The 16,205-nt window shown below is 39.8% G+C and overlaps 1 protein-coding gene across 1 annotated transcript in view; it reads left to right on the top strand.

Moving 5' to 3' along the window:
* Positions 1-12,691, top strand: part of Mospd2 (motile sperm domain containing 2) — a 41,779-nt gene extending 29,088 nt beyond the window's left edge. Inside the window, exons 9-16 of the mRNA XM_032889814.1 lie at positions 1,830-2,006; positions 2,799-2,911; positions 5,177-5,293; positions 5,510-5,566; positions 6,092-6,105; positions 6,550-6,679; positions 9,069-9,171; positions 11,763-12,691. Of these exons, the coding sequence (XP_032745705.1) occupies positions 1,830-2,006; positions 2,799-2,911; positions 5,177-5,293; positions 5,510-5,566; positions 6,092-6,105; positions 6,550-6,679; positions 9,069-9,171; positions 11,763-11,804 (753 nt within the window). The 3' untranslated portion in view covers positions 11,805-12,691. The remainder of the gene's footprint in view (positions 1-1,829; positions 2,007-2,798; positions 2,912-5,176; positions 5,294-5,509; positions 5,567-6,091; positions 6,106-6,549; positions 6,680-9,068; positions 9,172-11,762) is intronic.
* Positions 12,692-16,205: the final 3,514 nt, after the last annotated feature.

Below are 16,205 nucleotides of genomic sequence, written 5' to 3'. Positions count from 1 at the left end.
TGCACTCTATGGATCAAACCTGGAGCCAGATTCATACTAGGCAAATGCTATTGCCCAGTGCTTAGACTGTTTTTGGACTGATTTCTGTTACTGAAAACAGAGATCAGAAAGAAGTGGATGTGTTTGGAAATCTTAGTGTTGTGTCCAGGTGTGGTAGTGCACACCTGTAACCCCAGCACTCAAGAGGCAAAAATAGGATCACAAGTTCTGGACCAGCCTGGACGACATGGTGATTCCTTGTTTCCAAAACGGTTTTGGTTTTTTTTTTTGTTTGTCTTGGTTTGTTGTTGTTGTTTTTACAGAACTGTAAAAATGAATTCGAAGGTGACTTTTCCTAAAGTGTGAAACCTCTGTAAATAATTGTAGGTATATTTTGCCTGCCTGATAAAACTGGATTTAAAGAGAAGCAAGGATTAACAGCATTAGCTTTTGGTGTCCCTGTTAGTTTTCATTAATTAAAAGAGGCTTGAATGAACTAATTTAATTTGAAGTCTGCAGCTTTCTTGCTCAGAAACTTTACACTTTACACTTTACGTTTGAACTTCGGTACCCTACATCTCCGTAGGAAAACTCAATGCTATGTATTTTAGAAACTATATTTCACCTGTAATTATAGCAAAAACATAAATGCAGATTTCCCTTTTTATGTTTTATTTTTGATGCAGGGTCTCTTGTAGCCCAAGCTTGCCTCAGGCTTCCAAATCTTCAACCTCTAAAGTACTCAGGTTATAGGCATGTAACCACGTACTCCCTCTCTGTGTGTTTAGTTTGTCCACATGAGTTTTGTTTTTTAAGGTATATTTTATTTCTATGTGCATGCGTGCGTGCCTGAGTGTGAATACACTTGGGCCCAGGTACCCACAGGGGCCAAAGAACACATTAAAAATACCTTGTAGCTGGAGTCACAAGTACAATTTTCTGTGAGCTGCCTGTTGTTGGTGCTGGAATTCAAACTCTGGTCTCTGATGGAGCAGTAAGCACTCTACCACTGAACCACACCTCTATCCCTTGTGTTTATTTTGACTTGATTCGATGTGGTATATAAGTCTGTGTGCATGTTTGTATGTGCATGCATGCACATATAGAGGCTATGGGTCAACATTAGATGTCTTCCTCTTTTGCCCACCACCTTATTTTTGAGACAGGGTCTCTCCCTGCATCTGGAATTTATGGATTAGCTAGACTGGCTGGCATTTAAGCCCCTAGGATCCTCCTGTCTGTACCTCCCAGCACTAGAATTAAAGGCAAGTATAACCACATATGGCTTCTCACGTGCGATCTACATTCAACTCTTCATGCTAGCTCATGTTTTTATATAGATATCTTGTTTGGGTTTTATGGCTTTTTACTTGGTTAGTTAATTGATTGGGGTTTGTTCTGTTTTGTGGTGCTAGGAATTGAACCCAAGATATCAAATATGCTAGGGAAATACTTTCCCCTTTAACCACATCGAGAACCAATTATCAATATTATTGCACTGGCTCTGTTCTGTGCTGTGTGTAGAAGAGTCTGCCCTACTTAGATATTTATCCATTTCATCCACTTCTGTTTTAATGCATAATTTTATGGTTTAAAAACCAGGCAAGATACACTACATTTAATGCATTTAGTTATCTGAACCTCTTTTGGCGTGGAGTAAGCTAAACATCTAACTCAACTTTTTTCCCACGTGGCTTAGTCTTTATTTTACTGCTCTTTCCCTTTTCTAGTTTGAAATGAATCCCATTTTTTCTTTAAAATTAAGCTTATTTTCTTCACCAAAGTAATCCATTTTCGGTATACCATAAGAGAATTACTAGCAGGCTGATAATGAAAGTTCTCTTGTGTAGGATCCTTTCAAGTATAGCTACCCACCACTGGTAGACGATGACTTCCAGACACCACTGTGTGAAAATGGGCCCATTGCCAGTGAGGATGAAACCTCAAGTAAAGAAGATATAGAAGGTGATGGCAAGGAAACCTTGGAAACGATTTCTAATGAGGAGCAGCCAGCTCAGTCTGAAAAGGTAATTAGAGGAATAAAGTAAAATGAAATCAAAAGCTGTCATCTAAAGCTTGGGACATAGCTCAGTGGCACAGTGCTTACCCAGCATATATTATGCCCTAGGTTCAGTCCTCAGCAGGGGGGAGCGTGCCATGAGTCCTTGAGATAATCTAGTTAGCTTATTTCCACGTTTTTCTTGAAAAAAGATGAAGAGGGGATGAAGGGAACTGAACTACAGCATTTTATATATATATATGTATATTATATACACAGCATATATTATATATACAGCATTATATATGTGTATATATACATATATACTTATATATGTGTATATGTATATATTTGTGAATATATATATATATATATATATATATATATATATATATATGGAGAGCGAGAGAGTGCTGACTCCCTACTTTGTACAAAACATACTGAAGTACATCTGGAAGGAATTTTTGTCAAAAATTTATTTAAGATTAAAAATAAAAGTGATTAATTTAAAACTTCACCAGGATCCAGTTCCTCTAAATTTCTCTGTGAGAGGCTTATAAATTGTCGATCATCACAAAACATAGCATTATAATTTAGAGCAAAAATTTTCCAGTCTGCCCTGTTTGTAAAAGAATAGCATATAAGTATTTCTTTGTGGTCATGTCAGTATATGTTGAACATGTCATTCAGACATGCTAGACATGTTAAAAACTATGATTTCTATTGAATCCAGGTGGTTCTTTGTTCTCGCAGTGGCCTGTCCACCTAGAACTAAAACATCCTCATCTTTTCTACCTTGTTTCTGTTTCTTGTTGTGTAGAGTAACCCAACTGAGTCTGCTTCCAAAAGAGATGAAAATGAAAAAGTTGATTCAAAGACAAAACCTTTTAAAAAGCCATTGAGTGTTTTTAAAGGACCATTATTACACATCAGGTAACCGAGACTGTATTGACTGACTTCTTGTAACATATCTTGATCATATTAGCTGGCGCTGGGGTGCTAGAAGATTAAGAAGATTAAGAAAATTTCTACCCTGTCGTTAAGAGTAGAGTACAATTTGTGCAGAGTACAATGTGCCTTTTTTCCAGATTTAGTGACTATCTCTAATTTTCATTTTTATTATTCCAGAGAATGTGGCATAGCCTTCATCATACTTCACATAGTAATATTGAATATTCATTCATTAATAAATCTTAATGATGCTTGGAAAAATAAAATTAGAGGGATGAGTATGTTGATTTGACCTTCTGAAAGACCAGCTTGCTCTAGAAGAATGGGGTTTTAACTAAACCCTAATGGGAGACACATTTATCTATGTTCCAATTTAGTTATCCAAAAGAGTCGGATTGGGAGCTGGGGGTATAGCTCATAGTTAGAATGCTTTCCTATATTATGTGAAGCCCTGAATTTGATCCTTAACACTGAAAAAGTAAAGAAGCCCAGAGCTATTTCTTGTATTATGTTCAGTATTGCTATAGCAACACTATTCACTGGTGACCTACTGTGGCCTTTTGTCCCTTTCCTTAAAACTTTCCTATGTAACCGGAGTATATCACCCATCAACAATACAGCCAGACTTCTACACCATTTAATCTGAAAGTCTCTGGTTGACAAAACTGGTTTGTCTCCATATGGCTTGATTCCTCTTGGAGTGGGATACATTGCCATTGTCTGTATATATATCTGAGTAAGGAGAGAGGCATAACATAAAGTCTTTCTCCCATGTTTTTTCTTTGCCACTTTCCACCTTTGGAGTTCACATGTTAGCATGTTTCCTTCTGCTTCTTTGGAAGTCAGTATTCCATGTTCTCAGAAGGCCCATCCAAAGCATACATCCCCACCTGCAACTCTTGAGGGTTAAGGGTGACAGAAGCTGGAAAGGCAGGTTAGAAAAGGACAACTTCCAGGATTGCACTGTGAGCATGACTGCACTACCCATACCCCAATCAGAGTCACAGAGCTACTCCTTCACATGCATGAGATCCCCACCAATGTCATCTCCCCATGTTGCCTGTGATTTTTCTACTGTGTGCTGGGAGGTGCTCGGACATCTATAACTTTGCTGTATTTTCATGTCTCCTGTTCTTTGAGCTCCAAAAAGAACTTAGCAGTCATGTACTTTTTCCCTTCTTGCCCAAAGGTGGACAAAGTCATCCTTAAACATGTTCTCTAGATTAATGAATATCCTTGATGTGCATGACATTTCGTAACAGATAGAAACGTACCTGCAGTGGGAGTACCAATCAAGCTTTCAGTCCCAGCAGTCTTAAGAGGCAAGAGGCTCACTTGAAGGCTAGCCTAGGCTAGCTAAAGAGTCTCAAAACCTTCCTGTTGACACACACACACACACATACACACACACACACACACACACACACACACACACACACACACACACACCTACAAACTTGGCGTTTTGTGAAAAAAATCACTTAAGCTATTGACTTTTCAACTTAAAGCAAAAACACTAGCCCAGATGTCCTTCCAGATTTATTGAGACACCTGATCAGTTTGGCTAATGCTATTAAACTACACAATTTTTCCAGAGACTTGTCTTTTCATTTTAGGTTGTAGATATTTCCTGTAGCCAGTAATAACGAACTTGGAAGCTTGAGTCATAATAATGTTCCTAGTTCACCTGCCCTCTGGAACTACTCCAAACTTCTTTCCATGTCTGTTTCTTCTCCATTCTCAGAGAAGCCATTCTGTAGTAAGAAATTATTCTGTTATTTAAATATATCCCTAAAAATCTTTTGATGAGCTTATGTTCTTCTCTGTTGGTATAAAACGATGCCCAAGGCTAATCTGTTTGTAATTAGGAAGCACTGAAGCAGCAATGCCTTCTGGGTTTTGATCATCATCCATAACCTCCCAAGGAGTTTAAACAGATCCACCTTAGATTCTGTTGATTATAATTAGTTCAGCATGTTCATAATTCTTTCTTCCATTCCTCTCCTACTTTCCTTCTGACCTTAGGGAAAACCTAAGGGAAAACCTTTGGGCTCCCCAGCATGATTAGCATCAGGTAGTTTAACACACTAAAGGGTACTGGGTAACTCTTTTGTTCACCATCTTTATAAGGATGTCTCTTCATACCAATGAGCATAAACTATCAGGCAAACATTTTTTTCTTTCGACTAATGAGTACAATTATGTGTAGTCTGAGTACTACAAATGCCTTCTTTATTTTCCACCTAGCCCAGCAGAGGAATTATATTTTGGAAGCATTGAATCTGGGGAGAAGAAAACTCTGATAGTGTTGACAAATGTCACCAAAAATATCGTGGCCTTTAAGGTAAAGAGGAAAACCTTAAAGTCATAATGAATGATGAGGGTGTGTTAATGGCAAGTGATTTGGGGCATTCCTACGGGAAAGAGTTGTAGCCAAACAATGAACAGCTATATGTAAAGTATTTAGCTTGTGCCATGTTTTGTTTTTTTTTTCCTGGTACTCCCTTCTAGTAGAAGGGCTGATAGCTTACTCTCCTACACTTTACACTTTGTATTTGGTAACACATTAGTGTCCAATAGAAAGTACACTCCAAGTCATACAACATGTGAGGGAAAAGGCACCGTGGATTTGGTTGTTTTATCCTTCAGTGTTGTGGTAAATTAGATGTTTTATCTAAATGAAGATTGTCCTCTGGCCTGCACACACAAGTGCCCAGATGTGCACCCAACAAGAGGAGAGCTAGGGCCAGGTGTGATATAGTGCATTCATTTAATCCCAGCTCATGAGAGGCAAAGGCAGGTGTGTTGGGATGAGTTTGAGACGAGCCTCGTCTACATAGCCAGCTTCTGACCAGCAGTGGCTACAAAGACGCTGTTTCAAGGCCGGGGCGGGGAGGGGGTGTGTGTGACAGTAAGGCTTAAAAATAAGTTTTTAAATAACTCAAGATAATTTTATTGCTTATAGCAAATAACAATCTACACAGAAGCTCTCTCTTTTGTTTATTGGCTGCTCTTTTTGTTAAGCCATTCTTTAGCCTCGCCTCCAAAACAGCGTGTGATTGTGTGGTAACTGTTTCTAAATAGGGTAAGAACCACAGCTCCAGAAATACAGAGTCAGCGAGCAACAGCAGCTGTGATCCGGAGCTTTGGTTGATATCATTGTTTCCCACATGGTGGTGAGTTTTGCTCCTTATATTTTTGGGGTTTTTCTGGATTTTTTTGTTTTGTTTTGTTTTTGTTTTTCTCTCTCACATTAAGAAGTAGTTGACTGGACTGGATTTTTTGAGTGCTTTTATTTGGTTACAGTCTGGTGGTTGGGTGTGGGAGTGTTTGTTTTCTGGGTGGTGGTTTATCTTATTTTCTTGGTTGGGGGGAAATGTTGTTGTGTTATTGGTGTTTTGCTTGATTTTTTGAGAAAGAACTTAAGCTTGGACCGGTAGAAGTGGGAGAGGATTTGGAAGGCCTTATGGGAGAAGGATGATCAAAATATGTTTTAACATAAATGTTTTAAATAATAAAAAAATAATTTTAAATAATAATAATGCCTTCTGCCACATAACCGGCCCCTTGGGACAGTTCGTGTTCATATGTTAATGTTAAATTACTCTTTTGAAATGCAGGCTTAACAGTTTCTGCCCAAGACCGGTTTCTCATAATGGCTGCAGAAATGGAGCAGTCATCTGGCACTGGGCCAGCAGAACTAACTCAGTTCTGGAAAGAAGTTCCGAGAAGCAAAGTGATGGAACACAGGTAGGTGTGTCTACTCATAGCCTCTCAACTGTAATGGAAGACGCAGAATCAGAACTTTTTCACAAGGGGAGGGACCACACTGTTCATTCCTTGTGACTGCTATATTCTTGGGGTGCCTGAATTAAAGAAGGGGAGATACTCGAGGACTGACCAGTGAGTGGGCAGGTGCACATCTCAGACATTCAAGTTTCTCTTGTCAGAATGCTCACTTGGTTCACAGACTGGCAGTAGTTTCCGTGGCAGGGAAAAGAGAAAGCAAAGGGGCCATTTTGGGATCCATTGGAACGTTCCTATGCTGAAGTAGCCTTGAAGCATCTAAACCTCCCACCACGGTGCATTCGATGGACATCAGCTAACCAAAATTATGATCCCCCTAAACTCGTAGCACTAAAGTAAGGAACCCCGGTTTATAGAGTAGTTAAGGATGATTTGTCTGCTGGCCATTGACTAGGACCTGAAGGAAATGAAAGAGGAAGTCACATTGTGACTGATTGTAACTGCACAATGAACTTTCTGGCAGTGGGCAAAGTGTTGCAAGAGGAAAGAAATGTACTTGGCTTACAGGAAAAACATCGAGGAGTTCCACATTCCTTAACTAGGTCGGGTGGCCAAGAGACAGTTAGGACAGCACTAGGTCATTCGTTGCTTTTGAGGAATTTTGGAGTGCCCAACCTAGAAGAGCATTCTATAGTCAAAGGGCAGCTCTTGTCAGGTCGTTAAAGCTCAGGGAAGAATGTGTGTCACAGAGTAGAAGTGAACAATGGTGCCAAGCACTGCCATTCAGAAAAAGAATGACAGAGTATTGGTGCTGCCCACTTGTTGGTCCCATCATTGATGGTATTGATGATCTTAAAGAGCACTCTCAGGAGGCAGGAATCACAGAAGCCAGAGCCCATGCTGAAAAGACAGATGGAGACCTCTGGGCTAAACTAGAGGTGCTGCAGATTGAAGAGCAACTGTGAGGTTGATGAAGGAGTCTTGCTTCTTTTTTGTTGTAGGGTCTTGGTTTGTTGTTGTTGTTCTTGTTGTTGTTGTTATTTTCTAGTTTGCTTGGGGTAGTGGTTTTATTTCTGTTTTGTATTGGGGATCTTGTTGGCCTGGGGAGTGGTGTTTGTTTTGTGGGACATGGTCTCATTATGTAGCCAAGGCTAGCCTGAAATGTGTGACAATTCTGGTGGCTCAGTCTTCTAAGTATTGGCATTACAAGTGCTTTCCACTATGTCCAGCCTGTCTTGAGGTTTTAAAAGTGAGAAATTTGAGCACTGTTTAAAGAATAGGCTGGGGAGATGGCTCAGTATTAGAGTGCTTGTCTTATATATGCAAGGTCTTAGGTTCCATCCCCTGCACTGGCAAACAAAAGAAAAAGGCGGCTGTGGCCACAGAGACGTAACACAGCACTAGGAAGTTGTATCAGGACGATCAGGACTTTGAGGATTACATGGACTACATAGAGAAACCAGGTTTCAAGGAAGGAAAAAGTTAACAATAATGTATTTCTGGTATCAGTGGAAAAGTTTATGCAGGTCACACTCTGAGGAGAGCTACTCCTGCTTTTCATTAACTAATAACATACATAAAATTTCAAATTATAGGAACAAAAATGGTCATGCTTTGTTTTCGTTTAGTTTAGTTTAGTTTGCTGTGTTCATGAAACAGGGCTTTGCTATGTACTCCAGTGGTGACCTAAGAGTCAAGATCTTTTTGGTTTGGTGAAAGGCATAAGAAATTGTTGAAATATTAAGAATGAGTTACATAAAAAGAATCTGATATTAACCCAGAGTGCTTATGAAACACTCAAAAATAAGGGGTTTTGTTAAACATAAGTTGCGTTATTTTCTTTGCTATGGGTTTTACCAGTTCGTAATGGCTGCCTTCTCTAAAACTATCCAAAGAAAATCACTATTCCCACCTAGAAGGTGGGAGGGATCCTGGTGTTTTGGTACTAAAAGCTCAAGTAAAGCACCATCCCTCCATTCCAGAAATTGAAAGGTAATCTGGGTAAATTCTACTGAACAGTTTATAAAAGGCTTTCTATTGAGTCCCCTGGGGCAGTAGGCAGTCCGCACAGCCTCCTGCCTCTAGTTCTTTGTGTTCTTTATACACATGAGGTAGCTAAAAGGGGACTGAGGCTAAGTTCAGTGGTTTAGAAACAGGCACAAAGGCCCAGCTTTGATTTTCAGTGGAGAAAAAAAGACCCTGGAAGAAAATAGATAACTATAGACGGAGCTACTTTCTGAGTTGAGGCTAGGGAGAGGAATCAAACCTTTCCTCTCTCCATACACAGCCACTTGCATTTAACTCTGCATTTCCTAGTTTGCTTTCTGGAAATCAAAAAAGAAACATAGGTACTAAAGCTTTGAAGAAGTCATGTTTCCTTTGGATTTCCTAGGTTAAGATGCCATACAGTTGAGAGCAGCAAACCAAACAGTCTGATGCTGAAGGACAGCGTTTCTGCCCTGTCAGATAAAACCAGTGAAGATCTGTACCTACAAGTAAGTACACTGTCTCCCTCACTGAACAATCGCCAGTGCTAATCAGCGCCACAAGGTCATTTGTGCTCAACTAGCCAAATGGAAACTTTTAACAGACACTACCAACGTTTGCTTTTTCTTCTCTGTCCATCTCTTTCTTCCTCTTTTGGTTTTGGTTTTGTTTCCTTTACGGGGTTTAGAGTTTGTTTGTTGGGGTTTCTGGTTTTGTTTTGTATTGGTTTGGGGGGTGTTGGTTTTTGTTCGTTTTTTGTTTGTTTTGGGGTTTTTTGGGAGGAGGGCTGTTTTTGAGACTAAGACTCACCTTGAATCTGTGATGGCCTAGAACTCCTTGTAATCCTCCTGCATCAGCCTTCCAAGTGCTAGAGTTACAGGTATGAGCCACCGTACCTGACTTGGAAGTGCCTTCTTCTTCGTGAAGAGGCAATCAGAAATGGTAAGTGGCAGGATCCTTTCAGAAGGTTTCCAAGTGTTTAAAGACTGGCAATTTTACTATGGAATCAGGGCCAAATAGTAAAGCACATGGTGCTTTGGTGCGTACAAAAGACACGAAAAAAAGCACCATCTAATGCTTTCAATTTGAAAGAAGCAAAGGGCCTTCATGCATAGAACTCAGTGGTGGGATGCTTACTTACCAGGACAGTGCCTGATGTGATGCCCAAAAGAAAAGAGAAACTGAAGAGATAAAAGTCTCAAAGGTGTCTGGACCTCCAGGAAGTGAATACTCTCTGTTCCCATCTCAACTAGAAAATTGGACCTTTTAGAATAGAGCATCAGAGACATACGTCTCCACCAAAAACATCATCGGATGCCTCCCGTGTATTTCTAGTTCCCAACCTTTCAGAGTAGATGGGCCCCATCCCTTCAGTGTTTAGAGTTCTGATATTCCAGTTTGGCACTCTCATGATTGTTTTATTGATATCAATCTCTCATCCTTTTTTTTCCCCATTCAGCTCAATCGCTTACTAGAAAGCAATAGGAAACTCGAAGACCAACTGCAGCGCTCTATCTGGTTCCAGCAGCTACTGCTTACCTTAACAATGGTCTTGCTTGCTTTTGTTGTTTCTTTCTTTTATTCATTATACATTTAAACAAGTGCACCTGGTCAAAACCCTAAAACTCCTTCAGACATTTCTGGAGAAGGTATACAGACCCCACCCAAACTTTCCACCTAGCTACCAGAACTCCTACTATACATCTGGGCTTCCTACAAAGAAATAATGCAGTACATAGAAGGGTGCCTATCTTGAAAACAAGTTCTTTGGCTAGTTTGTTCAAGGTATTGATTAGGGACTATAGCTAGTTAGGAAACTAAGTAAAGGTATATGCATCGTATAAATTGATAGCTTGAACGTAATTTATTTTTCTTTTTCATTTGAATGCTTTCAAAGCCAAGTTCTATCATGTAAATACACGAGCTGAGCTGAAAAGTCTAAGTAATATGCTTCTTCGTTGTAGCCAAAAGAAAATGTAGTCTGCTTTTTTTTAAATTACAGAATTACTAGCTGAGCTGACTTATTAGTTTTTCTATACTATGTATGTAAAATATGTATATTGAAAAGGAAGCATACTTAAACAGAGTAATTTATGTAATCGTGACTTTGTAACTTTGAGAACTCCTTCCAGATGATAGTCAAAATTCTTTTGGAATGTAAAGCTATTTAATGCCAAACCTCCTTAGCCTTTGTTTCTCGGTGTCACTGAGCGGCCTGCCTCTTAGTAATCCGGGCTCTTTAATGAATACTCTGTTTTGATACAATATGGAAAGGTACTTGTGGTTGGATCTTCTTTGATTTCTCTTATCAGTGCCCAGAAGGAACATCTCCGAAAGAGCCCCCCCCCCTTAGTCAATTCTATGCAGTTTCATGCTGGTCCGGCTGTTTGGACACTGAACCCTTTGCCTGGTTTATTATAAGGGCCTACTTGTCCATTCTTCCGTCTTTGTCTTCATTCCAGGGCAAAGGAGTCTCCTCTGTGGACCACAGATTATACCACTTTCACCCTCATTTTAAAATGAAAGGCATTATGTAATATTTTTTGACCGTCTGGCTGTTTTAGATGTCCATTACTATAAGTAGCCTTGGGTTCCAAATGGTCCTTGTTAAAATGGTTGGTGAGAAGGAAACGTTGGAAAGTATTCGTGTGTGCAGATATAAAGCAAAGCAGAGAGGCTGAGAGAATGGGAACTATGACTCCCGATGGCTTCTCTGGCCCACTCAATACTCTGCCTTTGGTGTACTTAGACCCACTCACATGGCTCTTCAATTCCTACACAAACACACCTTGCAGAAGCAGAGGCTAATGAAAGAGCTTTGTTATCATTAACATGATCAGTTTCTGTCACTTTGGTTCAAATCTCTGTCTGCCTTTTTCAGAAGAAAAGTACTCTGCCTAGCAAATGAATATTTAGCCATGTTTGGAGATTGAATTTCCTCAGGAGTAGAGTCGGGAGCTCTCAGCTTGAGGAAGTTGATTCCCAAACCGAGTTTGGAGGAGTGATGTAAGCGAGCTCCTTAAAATGTTGGCTGAGGAAATAAAACCTTAAACGGACACTAGAGTGATACTTTGTCTTAATTTGGGTTTTTCTGTTTCAGTTTGCCACCTCCAGATGTGAAACAGACTGCAGTCCACCCTAAGTGCTGTGCACAGTGTCTGTGTCCCTGTGTGTTCACAGTGACTTCCCATGTGGTAGATTTGGGGCCTTAATATAATCTCATCCCAAAGTATCTGTCCATGTTTTTGATTCCTCATCAGATGAACAAGCAGTTAATTAGCCAAGATGAGGAATACAATTGTCCTAACAGTGTCCCTTTAACGTTTCATAAGAAAATCATGTTGACACACTAAATACCCTTCTTTGCTTGTTGTCTGGTCAGTTGAACTGAGTAACATCTTGTTAGCATTTCTGTGTGGTGAATGTGACTAAAAAGGACTTTGGGAAATTAACATAATATCAACAGTAACTGAACTCTTCTGCTAATCTTGATTAATCTATATTGTTACATTTGATTTTTGTCCTGTCTTTATTTGGTTTAGTCTAATCACATGTGCATGATTATTTTTGGTATTCTGATCAATAATTTTATCTTTAATCATGTCATTGCCTTTTCATGATCAAATTACCAGGGATTTTCATTTCGATTTTTGGTTTCACTCGGGAATGGAAATTAATACATTTTCCATGAAAACATTAATAAAAGATCATTAGCTTGATCTGCAACTAGCCGAAAATGCAAATGCTGGTAAACCTAGTCTCAAATTTCATAAAATCATAACTTTTATATCTTGCCACTAATTTTGACTGGATTTAATAGCACTTTATTGTACAATTATAAAAAATATATTCCTAGAATTGTTGCCAGTGTAATTTCTCTAATGTTCTGGTGCTTTTCATATATTTTCAGTATTTTTATTACTATATTGGTATTTTCTTTGTATAAATTGATCAAAAGAACATGTTTTCTATTTTAATATGTTTTAGAAAATAATTACATTTATGAAATAAATATCATCAGGAAAAAAATCTTGTCTCTAATTGATAAAGCATTTTTTAAAATCAATGTTCAGACCAACTCTGCCCTTTTAAAGATCATTGTAATTCTGTTTGGATCTGCTTTGCATTTTTATAAGGACAGCACTTCAGGCTTCCAAAGATGAATCCCTGTGTCAGGAGACCCTGTCCTCCAGTGTGTCCTATTTCTCGTCTAGCTTAGGCTGCACACTAGTGCACTTCTTAGCATTAAACTTACTGTCTTGACTTGAGGCTCTTCAGCCCTTCCTAGAACCACAGAAGCCTGGGTTACCCCATGTACCCCTTCTTCTGAGTCTTTGTATCCACACACCTTTGTACCTGATGGACCTGCACATCTGGGGACTTTGAAGATAGCAGAGCAGCACTGACTATTTCCACAATGAAGTGTAGCCTTAGGCAGTTGGGTATTGGAGGAGCACAAGGGCAGACCAAGCTGGTGACAGAAGAGGCCTTTGAAGCTGATAACATTTGTCCCTTTACTATAGGAGACATACCTGTCCAACAAAGCATCAACCTCCTCAGAAAAATAAAAGAAAATGAGTAATTGGTTCCCCTACATTGAAAAACAAGAACTATAAGATCAAGTAGGAAATGAATCCAATTCATGTGATAAAAGAAAAAGACACAATGGCAGAACATTAACAGGCAGAATAAAGTGCCAACCTGAGACTGAGTGATCTTTCCTAAAGGAAGGTTTTTTATCGGCATCCAGTTACTTGCGGGGAATCTCTGCCTAGGGAAGGGTTGACTACAGAAAGCTGGCCTTTCTCCCTGCAACTTTCACTACCCACATCCTGACATCACTGGTCCCATGGACTACCCAGACACAGAGGATGTTTCCTGTATCGAGAGCCCAAGGAAACTGGCTGGAATTCTTTCTGTTTGTTCCAAGTAACACAAGGGGTACACAGACTGCCTGTGTCCTAGTCACCTCCTTGTTCTTCGTATCTGGGGAAAAGTAAGGTAGCCCACATATATCTCCTCCCAGTTGGGTGATACCTTACACTTGATAGGGGCAAGAGTGAGAAGTAACACATTTAACCTGTCTACCAAGGCTGGCCTCCCTCTACCTTAGCAGAACTGTTCACAGTTTAATTTCCTGAATATTGCACCGCACTGAAAACCAAATGGCAATTCTCTAAACTTCTCTGCTTGGTATTCCTATCCATGCCCTGGTACTCCAATAATCAACAAATCATATCTTTGCCATTTGGATACTGATGGTTTCCTTCCTTTGAATAAACAATATTGGCTTTTAATGACCAAACTCTTAAACCTTCCTGATACCACTCATAGGTCATAATCTTCTGTGCATGTTAAAACACACAAAGTCAACTAAGACTGGAAACTTAGCTGAGTCTGAAAAAAAATGCTTGCCTTTTAAATATGAGAACCTCAGTTTGATCCATCCCCAAAGCACACATTAAGAAAGAGGCACACAAGAAAGGCAGGGCATGTGGCTGCACGCTTGTAATTCAGGCACTTGGGAAGCAGACAGGAGAATCCCAGAGCTCAAAAAGTAAAAATGGTGGCTAAAGTCGGAAGAAAAGCTTGGGAGATTGTCCTCTGGATACCATACACACACAAACACCCCCAAATTTTCAAGAAAATTGGTTTAATTGAGCAGACAAAGTATATGCACATTACAGGGCAAGGATTTGGTCCTTGGAACTCAACAGTTTTCATCCTAACAGCCTGACTCAGTGTATCATAAAATCGTGGGGTTTATGGGTAAGGAAAATGCAGATCCAACAAGTCATTCTTCTCTTAAGATTACATGGCTATGCTACTTGAGCCAAGTTGCCCTTCCTTCCCTCTTGTAATTCCTGTTAAAAAACAACTAAGGCCGCCACATCTGAGAATGTTCAGATGTGCACATATAACACATATAGACACACACACACACACACACACACACACACACACACACACACACACACACACCCTATTCTGGGAAGGGGTATCCCTAGACATGAGTGTGCATGCACACGCACCCCCTCCCCCCAACACACACGGTGGGGATTTTTAGTTTCTAAGCTACAGACTATTCTGGGCTGCCTCAGTTTTTCTTGAGTTCAATTAAGAGCCAGAGACAATGTAAGCATGTGTTTAGTTAAGCAAAGCAAATACTCGGAAGGGAGATTCAAGTAGGCCGTCCCAGGACAGGGAGCAGCCCGGTAGGTTGTACAGTGTAAATTTTAAAGGGGTTCATATAAATATTTTTAAGTAGGTGGCATACTCATGGAGTAAGGGGATCCTTTTTCCTCTTCTATTATGATGGACTGAAACTCCTTTTGGAGGTATTTCTTCTCAAAATATAGAAAAATCCACAAAAGTGGAAGAGATATCCACACAGGTGATATATTACAGATGTCAGATTTTTTTTTTTTTTTTTGAGGCTGCCATCCCTTCATTAGTGCACTTGTGTGGGAGAGGGCTGGGTGCTTTAGTTTGGTTTGTTGGTGGCATAGGGCTTTACTGTCAGCTCCTAGAAGTTAAGCTCAGGTCTTTTTTCTATAGACCTGACAAGCCATTCACAGTGGAGCTGCCCTCTTGAAATCTCTTCTTTCCAAAAGGACCCAGTTCCTTTTTAAAGTTCTGCCTAATTAGGTCATGCCTACGCAGGGCAATCTCCTTCAGTAGGAACTCAAAAATAAAATTCTTTTGGAACCTTAATTAATTATGTCTGCAAACTCCGCAGTATAGCTTAATTAGAATGATGTAATGTTACATTCTCACACCCCACCCCCACCAGCAAGTAGACAGTTCAGAGAAGGCTGTGTTGGGCAGGACCTGAAACATTTCCCAATTCTGTACCCTAGGAAATAGGGTCAGAGCTCAACCTTGTCTTCTGTGATGGATGGATTTGACGTCACAGATGTTTCCCAGGTGAAAGAACGTCTACTAGAGAACTTCAGATAGGCACCAAGTGGCAGACTCTGGGATAGTCTGTCTCTAGCCTAACTTCAGTCCACACAAGTGAACTTTCTGTGACTACAAATCTTAAGACAAAGCACAGCCCCCGCCTTGAACATTAATTCTGTCATAATGACTCTCCAAAAAAAGAAAAAGATTCTGACAATGAGTTCTTTTGCTAGGACAAAAGGCACTTCCAGTAATTGTGTACTTTTCTAAATGATACTCTAGTAAAAACAACTCACCTTGTAAAAATGTCTCTTTCCTTTCGGAAGAATCCGTCCATTTTAACGGGTTTCTTTAAAGTTAGTTTTCTTAGACATAAGGATTCTCTGTGAAAAGAACTAAATGAAAATGTTAAAACTATAAAAGGGGTGGAATGAAGAAGAGAAGAACACATACCCTCTTTTCCCGGACCTCCATGCAGGTTCTATCGATATCAAAGCTGTCCAGGTTGTTTTGAAACAAAATCTGATGCCTTAAGAGCGCGCGCACAGACACACACACACACACACACACACACACACACACACACACACACACACACACACACACACACACAAATCCTCTCTGCATTTTCAAGTAGTTC

The sequence above is a fragment of the Rattus rattus genome, chromosome X (genome assembly GCF_011064425.1).
Source record: "Rattus rattus isolate New Zealand chromosome X, Rrattus_CSIRO_v1, whole genome shotgun sequence".
NCBI lineage: Eukaryota > Metazoa > Chordata > Mammalia > Rodentia > Muridae > Rattus > Rattus rattus.
Note: the sequence above shows the minus strand (reverse complement) of the source record. Positions and strands in the feature narration are given on the sequence as shown.